Consider the following 14,258-nt stretch of genomic DNA (forward strand, 5'->3'; position numbering starts at 1 on the left):
TTTCAGACCTAAAAGTTGCAATTCTCCAACAAAAAAACTTCAAAAACAGACTCCAACGAGAAACTGCAGAATTGGAATTAATTTGCAAACTGGACACCATTAAATTAGGCTTGAATAGAGACTGGGAGTGGATGGGTCATTACACAAAGTAAAAACTATTTCCCCTTGCTCATTTTTTTCCCCCTACTGTTACTCTCACCTTCTTGTCAACTGTTGGAAATGGGCCATCCTGATTATCACTACAAATTTTTTTTTCTCCTGCTGATAATAGCCCACCTTAATTAATTGGTCGCGTTATAGTTGGTATGGCAACACTCATTTTTTCTATGTTCTCTGTGTATATATATCTTCCTACTGTATTTTCCACAGTATGCATCTGATGAAGTGAGCTGTAGCCCACGAAAGGTTATGCCCAAATACATTTGTTAGTCTCTAAGGTGCCACAAGTCCTCCTCGGTTTTTTTTGCTGATACAGACTAACACGGCTACCACTCTGAAACTTATAAAACAAGAGGATCTACTCCAGCACCAGAGATTACAGCACATTCCGTTAGCAGGCAAGACTGGGAAATGGCAATTAGCCCTCAGGCTGTAGGTTAAGATATTATAAAATGGACATTCAGGCATCAACAGCTGCCTCGTTAGGACTAGAGGGCATGCACTAGTATTCCTGATGTGCCTCAGCTAACTTGTGTATCTATACTTTCCTGTTGTACTCACGTGGCTTCCATGGGAATGACTAGTCTTTGCATCCTACTATCAGGCTTGTGGGGCACCAATTAAAAAGCAGAAACCGTATATTAACTTTGTCTAACACTCCCAACCCTCCTAAGGAAGGAACAATAGTGCTGAAAAAATAAAGCTCCTGAATGGTTTAATTCCTAAATTGATAATTTGTAGTTTAGTGGTTTCATGGCTCTGGCAATGATAGCTTCTGTGTGAGGTTTTGCAATGTGGGTGGTCTGACATCCCTGTCACCAAATCAAAGGCTTGGTCTGGCTCCAAGCTGAAGGAATGAGAGGACTCTTCTAACAGGCTCATTGGACATGAACAAAGTCTATTGGGGAAAACACATTTTTCCATTCACTCATACAGCATGAAGTGCAAACACATCGCCCTCCCTTTCTCCCAAATCCCATGCCTTTCCTGTTCATTTCAAGATCCAGTTAAAATTGCCCTTGATTTATAAACCCTCCAGCTGGAGTTCTACTTTACCAGACTTCTTACTGCTCTCTCTCAACCCCTCCGGTGTCTCCCCAAACAATCAGGTGACAGCTAGTACAGGAGCCCTCTTCCGCAGCTCCTGCCATCTGCAACAGCCTTCCAGTAGCTTTCCATTTAATTTCAACTCTGTGGAAAAGACAACTGTTCACCATTGCCTACACATCTGTCCGTCAACTACCATTTATGACTGTAATTGTATTAAACTCTGTAAAGTGAGATAAAGATTGTATGAAGGACACTACAATTCAGAGCTGCTTTGTACAACAGAAGCAGAGAATAACTAGTGATGTTGAGGGATTCTGAATTGAAAACCCACACTTCAAAGTCTGGATCAAAATTTTCAGCATTGTACTGGCCAGAAGAATTTGGATCTGGATTTTTGGCTTGGTCTGACCCCTAGTTTTGAGATCAGCTTTTATACACACAAGGACCTTTAAACAAAACTATCTGAGTTTGCAAAACAATATTTTATTAATAAAAGATTTGTAAACAGTAAGAAAGAAACTTTACTGCATGAAATGTCCAAAATAATTCCTGGAGCCATGACTACATTCCTTAGCAGCTGTACAAGGGTTTCCAAGGGGGAGTAGTACTAAGTACAAATTTCTCTAAAGATGGCTGAAAGTACAAAAAAAGCATCATGCATATGTCATATGCAGAGAAGCTACACAATAAAATAGACTTAAAAAATACACACACAAAATCTGTACATCAGTGATTTCAAAAAGCCATGCTTTGTGTAGCACCACGGGGGAGATTAGGGATGATCATATAATTCACTAACAGAGGAAACGCCATGCTTCTGAATCAGGTACATGACTGGCCAGTTTCTGCTTGCAATTTCATCTCTTCTTTTCTCAAGGGGAAGGTGTCAATGAGCGCAAAGAGCTGCGCCGGTGTAGCTGGGAAAGGGTAACGCTCTTTGTCCATGCCGTGCTTGTCCATCACCACCACATTGAAGTTATAATGGGGGATGCGCAACAACAACCTGAAAAATTAGGAAATCCGATTTTGAACAGCCTTATTACCACAAGGCTCTTGAATGTCTAACACAGTAGTGAAAAGCGGGACAGCAGGACAGAGTCGGAGGAGAGGGAAGGCCGGGGCGGCCAGGCTACAGGAGACAGCGTTCCAAAATGCAGACCACAGTTGTGCTTCACTGGGACGTGAGGCCTGCAGGGAAGACAGCTCCTACCGTGCCCAGCACCCTATTCTTCCTCTCAGAGCAGGTGGCACTGAGGGACTTACAGGTGCTGCAGGCTGTGCCACTACCTTAAAGGGCAGTCCAGGCAGCTGCAATCTTTCATTTTATGCGAGGTCTGATGTCTGGTCTGGGCAAGTAGAGAGCCAGAGTACAACCTGGGTACGTATCCACAGGCCTCAGGAGCATCTTTACTCGCCTAAGCAGTGCCTCGCCAGCTACCCTGCTATTTGCGCCTATGCTGGGGGGGAAGTGTAGTGTATGTACTTTGCACGCTGCTGAAAGGAGTGTGCACCGTATAGCTGTACCTTAAGCATCTGCTCCCTAAGAGGTTTGCCAGTGGACTTCAAAGGGATCAGTCCTAATTTGGCATGACAGAAAAGCCCGCTGTGTCAGAGTGTGTAAGGAATCATTTACACCTGCTACTTTGCCTCCCTCCCCACCCCACGCCCTGCTGCTGGCTCTGGCTCTCCCCCCAGCACTTCGAGCCCCACTTAGGAACCCCCTCCCAGTCCAGCCTTAGTGCCGTTAAAGCAGCCTAGGCACCTGTGTAACTGCTGAATGCCACAGGCAGGCTGGGCAAGGCCACGGTGGTTTCCCTTCTGAAGCGGCCCCGCCTGTAGCATTCCTAAAAGTGGGAACTTCAGAGGGAAACCACGCCTAGCCTGGCTGCAGTGTTCAGACAGACAGCGGGGCTGGTTCGGCTGGGCTGAGCTGGGAGCGGATACAGGAGTTCCTCGTTCAGCCTATAATAAAGCTTCAGTGTCTCGGGTGACCAGACATCCCGTTTTGCCCAGGCCAGGCCCCTTTTTAAGCCCTGTCCCAACTTTTTTTTTTGGCAGAAGTGGACACTTGTCCCTTTTGCTCTCGCCAGCTTGATCTGTTGGCAAGAGCAAACGGGACAAGTGCCTGCTTTGGTCAAAAAAGTAGGGTACGGAGGAATGTGCGAAGGGGTGAGCGGCACTGCCAGCCCCATGCTGGGGGCGGTAGGGCTCAGGCAAGGAGCGACACCAGCCCAGCGCATGCAGGGCTAAGGGAAGTGCGTCAGGCCAGCCCTGCGCAGGGAGGTGGGATGGGTGGGGGGTGGCCTCGAGCGAGCGGCTCTGCGCAGCCCCACAGGGGTGTTCCGTTTTCCCTTTGGGACGTACGTCACTCTACAATTGCCTGAAAGAGCAGCAGCGATAACCAGGGCTGGGAGGGGGAGAGAGGGGCAGACTGTGACGGCTGCTTGAGTGCGACCCTCCCACCAAGTTAACGTTCAACGGGATTTGTGAACGAAAGGGGAAACCAAACACTTCTGTTCTGTAGACTAGGAAGTAGCACTCACAGGCCCCCATCGCTGGGCCAGGCGCAGTACAAACATACGCGCTGCTTGGCTCTACGTTGTAGGCTGGTGCGGCTGAAAAGGACTAGGGGCGCACTAGCACCATCACTGCTTCTGGGAGGAGTCCGCTGGCAGGAGAACGTGAGGTGGGAAGAGTCTTCCTGGCTGCTCAAACCACCTAGTTACCACAAGTGGCAACAACCCTGAGAAGGCGGAGAGAGTCCAATGCTCACAGCGTGTTTCAAGAGGCAACATGGTGAAGTGCTGGTTCATCTGTGCGTTTGGTAGACGTTCCTTTTACAGCGAGCAAAGACCAGCTCGCCGTGACGGTGTGGCAGCTGGAGCACAATCAGGACCAAAGAAACTCGGAGGCTTAGCTGTGCTGCCAATAGTTTTAAAAACCAGATAGCAAACCCCCTCCCCCCCCCCCGCCCCGATATCCTTCAGCACCACCCTGTCTCTATAAAATTCATTCTTGGAAATAAGTCACTGATGTGTATTGTTAGAGCCTCTTCACACAACTACATTTCACTGCGGACGTTATACTGGGATCAACAAGGTTCTACTATAAAAAGGATCCAAGAAACGAAAAAAAGGACGACATCACGCCCCCCGCGGCTGAGGTGCAACGGACTGGTGGCGAGACTTTCCCTTTTACCTGAGTTGCAAAGCAAGTGCTGGAGGCAGCATCTTTACTCCTATTCTTCCTAGCTGTGCTGGAAAGACACCAACCAACTCGATCACCGTCACATGCCGGAGGTCCAAACCACACTGCTCTGGCTAAAGGGGTCAAGAGAAAAAACCAGGAACATGCATCGGGCTTGGATTTGATTATAACAGTTGTTTACATTAAATGCACAATAAGGTGATATTCTATACAGAGCTCAAAATCTTTGCTCTCTCTAAATACTTTCTTATTTTAAGTCAGCAGTGGGAACCTGAGAAGGTTTTCTGGAGTCGGGAAGGCAGCAGTTCTGCTACAGTAATGGATTTTTAGCTGATTATTAAAAAAAAAAAAAAAAAAAAAAAAAAAGACCACCAAAGTACAATGTAGATGTCTTGGTAACGAACTGAAAAGATGCCTGTCTATTAAAAATGGTGCCAGCACTTTAATCTGGCACCCAAACAAAGAATGTGAAATGTGAGCCTGCTATAGAAAAGTGTTCTCTGATGCCAAAGTGTCTGAGGATCACGGAGAGCAGTGGGGAAAAAAGGATTGCACCACTTAAATTTTACCTGGTAAAAAAGTCACCCAGGAATTGAAAGTTTGGTTGTATTAACTGGTCAAGCCACTCTTGTTTCAAAAATAAAATGTTGAAACACCATTACAAAAAAAAAATTTTTTTTGACATTACACAACTGGCTTCTGGCATCTACGGGGGAAAATCAGAGTAAGATCAGGAGTCCAGATTTGCAAGCGACACATAATCATCACAGCTGAATTTTGTTCCAGTGGTGGAAGGGAGTAAATTTACAGTCCTCACGGCCACCAACCATGCGGTGCTGGCTCTATTCCCAGCTGGGCTGGCAAACAATCTCACTCTCTTCTGGGCACTTGTGCATCCCTATTGCATGTCGCTAACTCTGACAACAGCCTGAGTAAAGTTTACAGTTAGATAAACTGATAAGCCCCAAGGGTGGGATTCACAAAGGTATTTAGGCACCTAAGTCCCATTAATTTCAATTGGAATAACTCAGACTGTTGTCATCATTCCATGTTTTTGGAGCAAACACCATAGTCTCTTCTATAAAGACTGGTCTTAGTTTACCTTGAGAAAAAATATTATTAGAGTTTATACTAAATAATTTGGAGCGCTTTCCGCAAGTCCTAGAAACAGGACCACATTGAGGCTACATTCAGGACCAGCGAGAAAACAATTCTTTTGCTGATGATTAATTTGGATTCTGTGCTCCTTTGGTTACTGGTGTATTAGTTACTTGTGCAGAGAGCCAACACAAGCTTGACATGGATGAACAGTTTACCAGCAAAAATGACTGGAGGTTTCTTTAAAATCCTTCAGGGGTTCGCTAAGAATTGGATGGTGATGCTGGTATTAGCTGGTTATGAGCACAACATTAATTTCTCTTGGGAAGACAGAATAGGGTCAAACTAGAGCCATGTGAAGGCCAGTGTTTGGTTCATTTACCCCACTGAACTAGACTATACCCATGAGTAAAGTGAATTAGAGCGGTCCACTTTGGAGCAATGTTGAAACTGATGGTATTTCAGAGCCTTGCAAACAAGTTTGCTACAAAACTAGCAGCTCTTGGGCCAGATCCTCACTGCTGTAAATTGGCATAGCTCCACTGCAGGGAGAGGGCAAATCGATGAAGACTCACCGATTTACACCAATTGAGGATCTGGCTCTCGAGTTTAAAAAAAAAAAAAAATCCTGGAAAAAACGACCATGTCTTACCTGCAGCATTCCCAATTGCAACCTGTAGAAAAAATTGGCGGCAGTAGGAGTTGATATAATTAGTAGTCTCCGTTTCTCATAAAACTGATCCAAGAGGGCCGCTGCAGTTCTCACAGCAACGTTAATATTCATAGCTGGAATTAAAAAACAAAAGCCGTGGAGCTCCCAGAAACAGACCCTTTTCAGACTTCAGCAGCCAGCAGCTGGACATGCATGCCCCGAGAGGTATGCAGGAGCTGGGTATGGATGTTAAAGGGCCCAGATCAAAATGTGCAATCCTGGTCCCATTGAATTCAATGGGAGTTTTGCCATAGGCTGCAGTAGGGCCAGGATTTTAAGCAGTCCCTCTCTCTCTCTCTCTAAGGCTTTGTCTAAGCTTGGAGCTGGGGGTGTGATTTGCAGCTCGAACAGACCTACTCGTACTCGCTCTCATTGAGCTGGTGCTCTCAAAATAGCAGCACGGGCAGCAGTGAATAGGGCCTAGCTGCCCCCAACTACAAACCCACCTGGGCCCACTACCCCGTGCTGCTGCTCACCGCTGCCTGGGCTGCCATGGCTACGTGGCTATTTTTAGCTTCCTAGCTGGACGAGAGCTAGCACAAGTATGGCTCCAAGTGCAGACACAGCTTTAGTGCCTCCCAAACGTGGGGAAAGCTTGTTTAGTTTTTACAGCAATGAGGAAGATCGGGTTCCTCACTAAACTGAAGTAGCGTATAGTGCTCCCTCTCCACGCAAAAGGAACTGTAGGGAAGGAAGAGTGAACCTGGTAATCACTGCACCTGAGGTCCAGCTTCTATCATGAGTACAATAATGGAGCCAAGGCTAAGAGAAAATACCTCCTAAACATCGGGACAGGAAATGGACCATGGATTTATTGGGGGGCAGGGGAAGTCTTGCAAGAGGAACTACGTTGGTGAGGGGGGGGTGTTTTAGAGTAAGAAAATGAGTGGAAAAGCGGTAGGTGTAATAAACTTTAGCTTTTAGTATTTAGCATTTGAAACAGTCAGAGAATATATTTGCCAAATTAGAGCCAATCAGCTTGGCTAACGAGCACTGAAAACCTGACCTGAAATGACTGAAAAAATGACCTGAAAACTGTCAGAAGGACCATAAATAACGGTAATTATGGATGGCAAGGTATCTAATTGGCGGGTAAAGGTTTTTAATGCCCTTCAGCAGCGGATGGCTGCTGGAGTTGGCACAAGAGTCTATCATATTTAACAGCTTCCTCAGTAACAATCTGGAAGGGGACATGTAAGTAGCACATTAATGAATGTTAGAGATGCCACTAACCCGTGCTAGCATGAACCAATGTAATGGGATCTAGAGAGATTCGAATTATGGACAGAAAATAAGAATCAGCTTGGAAAAATGTAAGGCAATACATCTAGATAAAAAAAGACATGAAACACAGACATACAATAAGAATAGAAACCAGGAAACAGTCATGCTCACACAGAGTGAGGGGAGGTAAGGAACAGCAGATTAGATCTGCATTTGCAAAGTGATATGACAGCAAAAATAACCAGTGCAGTTTTGAGTTGTATACAGAGGCACGACATCATGGAGGGAAACAATTTAGGGTGAGCAGGAGGCATGTTTTTCCCGGCTGGCAAGGGTGTCTCAGAGCGTAGACTAGTTTTGTTTGGAAAATAGTGGAATCCTGATTGCTTGAGGGATTCCGAATTAGGCCTGGACAAAACGTTGGAGAACATGATCTAATTTTGGGGATTCTGTGAAGATACTCCTCCCTTAGTTTTTAAAACACGAGTTAATACTGAGGATGGCACAATGCTGGGCACGTTTCTATAGCTTAAACAGAACTGATCTGAAAGAGTCTTTTGGAATCTATTATTCGTTATATTCCCTGAAGTAGTAATGGAGAAATTTTGCCCCTAAGCCAGCAAAGCACTATGCAGAATGCTTTTTAAAGCTCTCAGATTTCATGATTTTGGACGAAATTTTCACTCGTGCATGAGTAACTCTGGTGTCTAAGTTACGTGCCTAAGTCACTAGTCACTACCCTCTGCAGTTAACGTGGTTTCAAATGGTCACCAGTTTCTTTTCCATTCCCTTTTTAAAAAACGGTTGCTGGGTGCAGTTAAAGAGTTGCTGCTATGTTCTGCTTTCGTGCTGTCTGTAACGATTCCAGAATGCGAAGTCTGTAAAGAGCTTTGAGGGTAAAGGTACTATATAATTGTAAGGCACTATTCTCATCCAAGGATAAAGTTGCAAAAAGGGCAAAGGATGTGTGGGAAGAGGAAGGGGGAAAATGTTGCACTTGTTATTTCTAATGGACAAAAAAAAATAAAATGTGGCTTTACCTTCCCACTCTCAATCCAGTAAAAATCACCACCTATTCCAGATGCCAAGTGGGATCCACTTTGTAAGATCTGCCTGGACTCAGTGTCAGTAGTAGAATGTAGGGCCCTCAGCAGTCAAATGTGCATGGATAAAGAGCACTAGGGAATGAGAACTAGAGGAGAAATAAAGAAAACTCAAAAGCCAGAGTAAGATAGTCTGTACACACTGATACCGGTGGAAGAAAAAGAACAGCGAGTCAAACTTACAAAGAGATGTGAAAAGAGGTGATAGAACTGATGCGAGGGGAATAAGAAGCTTTTCGGTAATTAACAGCAGAGCTTGTCTCTGTCCTCTCCAATACACAATATGCTGCTTCAAAGCATTACCAAGAGACCTGTGAAAAATGCTACAGTTGTATTTTGTATATTCATTAGCAGAACTAACCAGGTTGATTCTATACACACCTAGGGCCAACCTTTGAACAACTGACAGCATCTGTGCCATACACATAAATCATGAACCTTTGTGCAGTGCCATAGGGAAATCCTTTGTGCAAAAAGTACAAGCAATCCCCTTCACTGACCTTTCAGGAGGTAAGAAAGTACTCACGTACGTGTACAAGTTGGCTCTGTTCCTGACCAGCCTAAATTGTACTGGCACACTCTGGCTGGGCTTCCCTGCAGCTCATATCCACCAATGCAGGAAAACTCACAGGTGGCACCATAGTTATCTCCATCACCTGAACATTTTATGTAGCCATTTTCTGGGGCATTCAGTTTACCACAGCGCCTAACTTTAAATACAAAAAAGAGACAGAATAACAAATAATTCCCCATCTCTGGAGCACGCTACTAATAAAATGATATTGTACTAATATTAAGGTGACATTCTGGCTCACTGCTTATTATTAGCTTTCAAAGAGAACCCAGCACTTATTTCTTTTTTTAAATACGAACCCAGCACTTATGTTCAGCTATTGATTCCTGGATCATGTATGCATACAGGCTAGTTTATATATTAGTAACACAGGGTTGTGGAGGGGAGGGGCAGTTGAAGCCCAGGTTGTCAGAAACCCACAGCTTTCAACTCTGTGACAGAAGCAGCTGCTCTCCCTGACAAATGTCCTATAGTTTGTCAGATGGCAGCCCTGTACAGCTCTGAGGAAGTTCAGCTGAGCTACAACTCATCTGATGGTCAACAACTATGGGACTAGATATTAAGGGAGACATGGACCCAGGAGGTCCTGGATAATGGGAGGAAATGGACAGGGGAAGCATGGGCAGGGGAGGAAGCACAGATTGGAGAAGCAGAGCTAGAGGACAGGGGCTGGTCAATAGAGCTACTATCTGTCTCCTAGACCCCCACTGCTCATCTGACCCCTAGATCCCTCCCCAGAGCTCAGTTCCCTGGCTTCCCTTTGGTGATTCAAGCACTTTCAAGTTGTAGAGACAGAGAATATTCTTCCAGTGGGAACAGTTCTCTCTCTCTCTCTCTCTCTCTCTCTCTCTCTCTCTCTCACACACACACACACACACACACACACACACACAGGCTGTCACTTGGATCCTTAAATAAGTATTAACTGGTTTTGTTTTCACTATTAGACACTGTTCTTACCTCTGACTTTAACAAGAAATTTGCAAGTGCCTTTGTTTTCTGCTCTGTCGTACACAGTGTATTGGATCTTGTGGTCACCTTCTGAAAAATGTGAGCCAGGGGATGGGCCTTTCAAAATCACACTAAAAAATGAAATAAAATAGACTGGGTGTTCAGAAATTAAGTCAGGGTTTCTCCAGTAGGAAAATATTAACAGCCTTTGGATAGAAAGCCCTTCTGTCACTGGGGAATGTTCAGATTGCCTGGCCATGCTGAGAGTTTGTGGAGTGATAGAAAACAAGAGGAGGATGCGTGGCAGAGCCCACAATATTTAAGAGCTAAAATCGCAGCAGCCTGGCTACTCCTAGCAACGTTATCCACTACTGCCAACAGCTAAGTGTAGACAAAGGTAGTGTGACTCGCATTGCTGTAAGACAACTGTCAATGGCATTGTATTTATTTATTTAAATTTCATGTCAGTTAAACAAACTCATGCCTTTTATCTTTTCATGAAAACAAAAAAACCTGGATGGAGAATCTAGGTCAACTGAGCATCATTCTATATAACAGGATAGTTGGCTGTACAGGATTTGAACATCAGTCAGGGCTAGTAGAGGACCTCTGTTTGTTTGCTTGCACTGTTGTTGTTGCTTGTTGGTCCCAGGATATTAGAGAGACAAGATGGGTGAGGAAATATCTTTTATTGGACCAACTTCTGTTGGTGAAAGGTATAGAAAGGTATAAAGCTCTGTGTAGCTTGATAGCTTGTTTCTCTCACCCACAGAAGTTGGTCCACTAAAAGATATTACCTCACCCATCTTGTCTCTCTCATTGTTTGTTTGTTTTTAAAAAGCCATCTGTTAATACTGCAGTATGCCCTTTGAGTGCTGCTTATAAGGTTACCTCTCTGTGCCAGACTATACATAAAAAAAGGGTAGGAGGAATCAGGATTTAATATCTTTCTTTTTGTGATAGGAAAGGCAGGCATCTCATTGCAGGCTTCAGCTCAGCTGTTCATTTCCAACCAAAGCATATGTCAAGAGAGTTCTAAACTCTCAAGGCAGAAACTCATAGACCAGGGCCAGACTAAGCATGGTTCAAGAAGCTTCAATCCACTCAGGGCCACAATTTTACCTCAATAGAGTCCCCCTCATCCCTCCATATGCAGAAATTGTGGATAATTGCTGTCTGGGGCTTAGAGGACAAGAAGTCCTGAGACTGAATAAACATTCCTTTATCACCTGTTAGGAAACTGCTGCAGCCTGGTATATGTGGCAAGTCCGTTGGTAATGAGCCTCTGAATGTTATGCTTCCAGATGAACAAATGGGGCTTAAGGTGGCTCCTGAATCCAGGGTTCTTGGATGGCAGCTTAGTTTCATCAGACCTTGAACCATCTTACCAGCACAGTAAACAGTATTGCTAACCCCAACCAGTCAAAAACCGTGAGTCAGGTTTCAAAGTCAGGAGACTGGCTTAAAAATAATCTTACCATGTCTTTAGAAAATTTTGGAGGGCGGCATTATTAACTTTCTGGTTTTAAAGCCTTTAGGGTGTACTCAGGTCACATTTCTCTACAATAATTAGGGCTACAAACTTTCATTGAGAAAAAACTGAGACACTCACATACTCATCCAGCTCCGGGAACCAAGACTTTAAGAAAGGTAGCAAATATCACAAGATTTGCAGTAAAATCACAAGAGTTGGCAACAGAAATTCAGAAAATGCATATACCCTTCACAGAAAGTTTCCATAGAATAATAGCTATCTCACTGGATTGGGAACAGTTATTGGTCCCATTACATTGTATTATACAGCTCCTATTTTTATCATTTGACACCATTTCGCTGGGATTGTGTGTGTGTGTAGGGGGCAGGGGTCATTATTAGTAATTTCCTCATTCTGACACAGAACAACAGATAAGCCAAAGTTCTTATTTTAGGATGATAAGAGCTTCTTTATTGTCTCTTAACATCACAGTTCTTCTTTTGCAGTCACAAGCACTAGCCTTTATTTATCTAATGAATTCCTCCAGCTTATACTCTGATATATAAAAATGACCTATGCTTGTTTCTTTTCATGTGCTTTTTTAGTACTTTCAAATGTCCTCATTAAATAGTTCAAGCTCTGAGTGTCTTTACCTTTCAGTGAACTGGAAGTCAATATTCTCAACTATTCAATTCTTTTAACAGCTTCTGTGAGTTCATAGGTGGATTGATTAAGCTTATCGCAGTAAAATAAATGATTTTCCATATTCTCATCATTCAAGTATTTTGATCATGCCCATCTTGAATCAGTGGAAGTGGCAGACAATGCTGCCATTAAAAACGACACCATCAGCATAGAAATTATTAAGTTTCCCCTATTGTTTGTATGGGTCTTTAACATCTTAACAGGCAAGAGCAAAACACTGGGGGTCAGGGAGGAGAGGGAAAATGTGATTGTAAAATTACAGGAATTGGCAGGGGTCCCCAAAGCAAATGTAGTACCTGAAACTACATTTAACTCCTTTTTTAATATTATAGATTTCAAGTTGATGGTGTCATTTGAAAAGTAACATACTGAAGAACTCAGTATCAGAGTAACTATGCTATATTATGTGAAAGCTTAGAGATGCATATAAGTTTGTTATTACCACACAATGGCTTTGTTTATTTTAACACGGTCACAGTTCTCCTCATGTAGTACTGTTCTCTCACTTTTAGTATACCTAAGAGGTGCTGCCCCATATGCAAAGTGTTGCCCTAGGAGAGAACAGAGCCATAAAAGGCCCTTTGGAAATCTATTTATTGCAACACAGATGTGGGCAAAAATGCTAATGTATCTCATCAGCTTTAAAACAGTCCGCTGGCTATTTATATGCCAACTCCTGAACGATCTACTTTGGTGTCTGAGATGTCAGATTTTTTTTTTCAGCTAAGCCTGCATTATAATTTGAAGGGTCACACAGATCCAACAGCAAGTGCTCACTCCTTCACAGAACTGGTGGGGAAGGATGCTGACCAAGCATATCACCTAGATCAGTGAAAGGGGGTCCAGAAAAGGACAAAACAAGTGACCTTAGTACAATAATACAGTAGACACAGTTTCACCTACTCTGTCAGAATACCATCAGCCGTGTCTCTTCCTTCAGGGGTTTCCCAGAACACTCGGGCTGTCAGCTTGTTTGGCTCGGCTGTTTTCTCCTTCACACTTGGGCACTGGATTCTAGGAGGTTCCATATCTGTTAAAATAAGCACCAGAGAACCCATAGTTTAATTCTTTTCACTACTGTTCACTACTCAGCGTACATTGTGATACAGCTTCACACCACCCTGCCTACACGAGGTGCTACGCTTAGAGAAGAAAAACCAAATGCACAAATACAAAATGGAAGATAACTGCACTGCTGAAAAGGATCTGGGAGTTGTGGTGGATCACAACCTAAACATGAGTCAGCAATGTGATGCTGTTGCAAAAAAAGCAAATGCAATTTTAGGTTGCATTAACAGAGGCATAGCATGCAAGTCATGGGAGGTGACAGTACTGGTCTACTCAGTGCTGGTTAGGCCTCAGCTGGAGTGTTGTGTCCAATTTTGGTCATCGCTATATAGAAAAGCTGTAGAGATCATGGAAAGAATCCAGAGGTGAGCGACAAAGATGATCAAAGGGATGGAATGAAAGCCGTATGAGCAAAGGCTCAAGGAACTGGGTATGTTTAGTTTGGGTAAAAGGAGGTTAAGGGGGGACATGATAGCAGGCTTCAGATACTTGAAAGGCCAGGAAAAGGATGGAGAAAAATTGTTCTCTCTTGCCACAGCTGGCAAGACAAGAGGCAGTGGGTTCAAACTACAGCACAGCAGATTTAGATTGAACCTCAGGAAAAACTTCCTAGCTGTAAGAACAGTAGGACAATGGCACAGATGCCTAGAGAAGTCATGGACTCTCCTTCGCTGGAGGCTTTCAAAAGGAGGCTGGGCGGGGACTGCCATCTGTCTTGGATGGTTTAGGCACAACAAATCCTGCATCTTGGCAGGGGGCTAGATCTAGGTGATCCCTGTGGTCCCTTCTAACCGTATGGTTCTGTGATTTCTAACATCAGAACCCAGTGCACACAGAGCACATGTTAATGTCTCCCATTTTCAAAGGGGTAGGGGTGGGGAGGAAGAGTGAGAGAGAGGCATAATTAATTCTATTTTAATCTCCCAGGTAGAC

The 14,258-nt window shown here is 44.0% G+C and overlaps 1 protein-coding gene across 2 annotated transcripts in view; it reads right to left on the reverse strand.

Annotated features, from left to right (window-relative positions):
* Positions 1–1,672: 1,672 nt before the first annotated feature.
* SRPX (sushi repeat containing protein X-linked) overlaps positions 1,673–14,258 on the reverse strand; it is a 69,879-nt gene continuing 57,293 nt past the window's right edge. For both annotated transcript variants that reach the window (XM_037902370.2, XM_037902376.2), the window contains 6 exons: positions 13,161–13,287; positions 10,088–10,209; positions 9,084–9,263; positions 6,167–6,300; positions 4,408–4,529; positions 1,673–2,212 (listed from right to left, as the gene is read on the reverse strand). In XM_037902370.2, the coding sequence (XP_037758298.1) occupies positions 2,032–2,212; positions 4,408–4,529; positions 6,167–6,300; positions 9,084–9,263; positions 10,088–10,209; positions 13,161–13,287 (866 nt within the window). In that variant the 3' untranslated portion in view covers positions 1,673–2,031. The remainder of the gene's footprint in view (positions 2,213–4,407; positions 4,530–6,166; positions 6,301–9,083; positions 9,264–10,087; positions 10,210–13,160; positions 13,288–14,258) is intronic.

The sequence above is a fragment of the Chelonia mydas genome, chromosome 1, assembly GCF_015237465.2.
Source record: "Chelonia mydas isolate rCheMyd1 chromosome 1, rCheMyd1.pri.v2, whole genome shotgun sequence".
Taxonomy (NCBI): Eukaryota; Metazoa; Chordata; order Testudines; family Cheloniidae; genus Chelonia; species Chelonia mydas.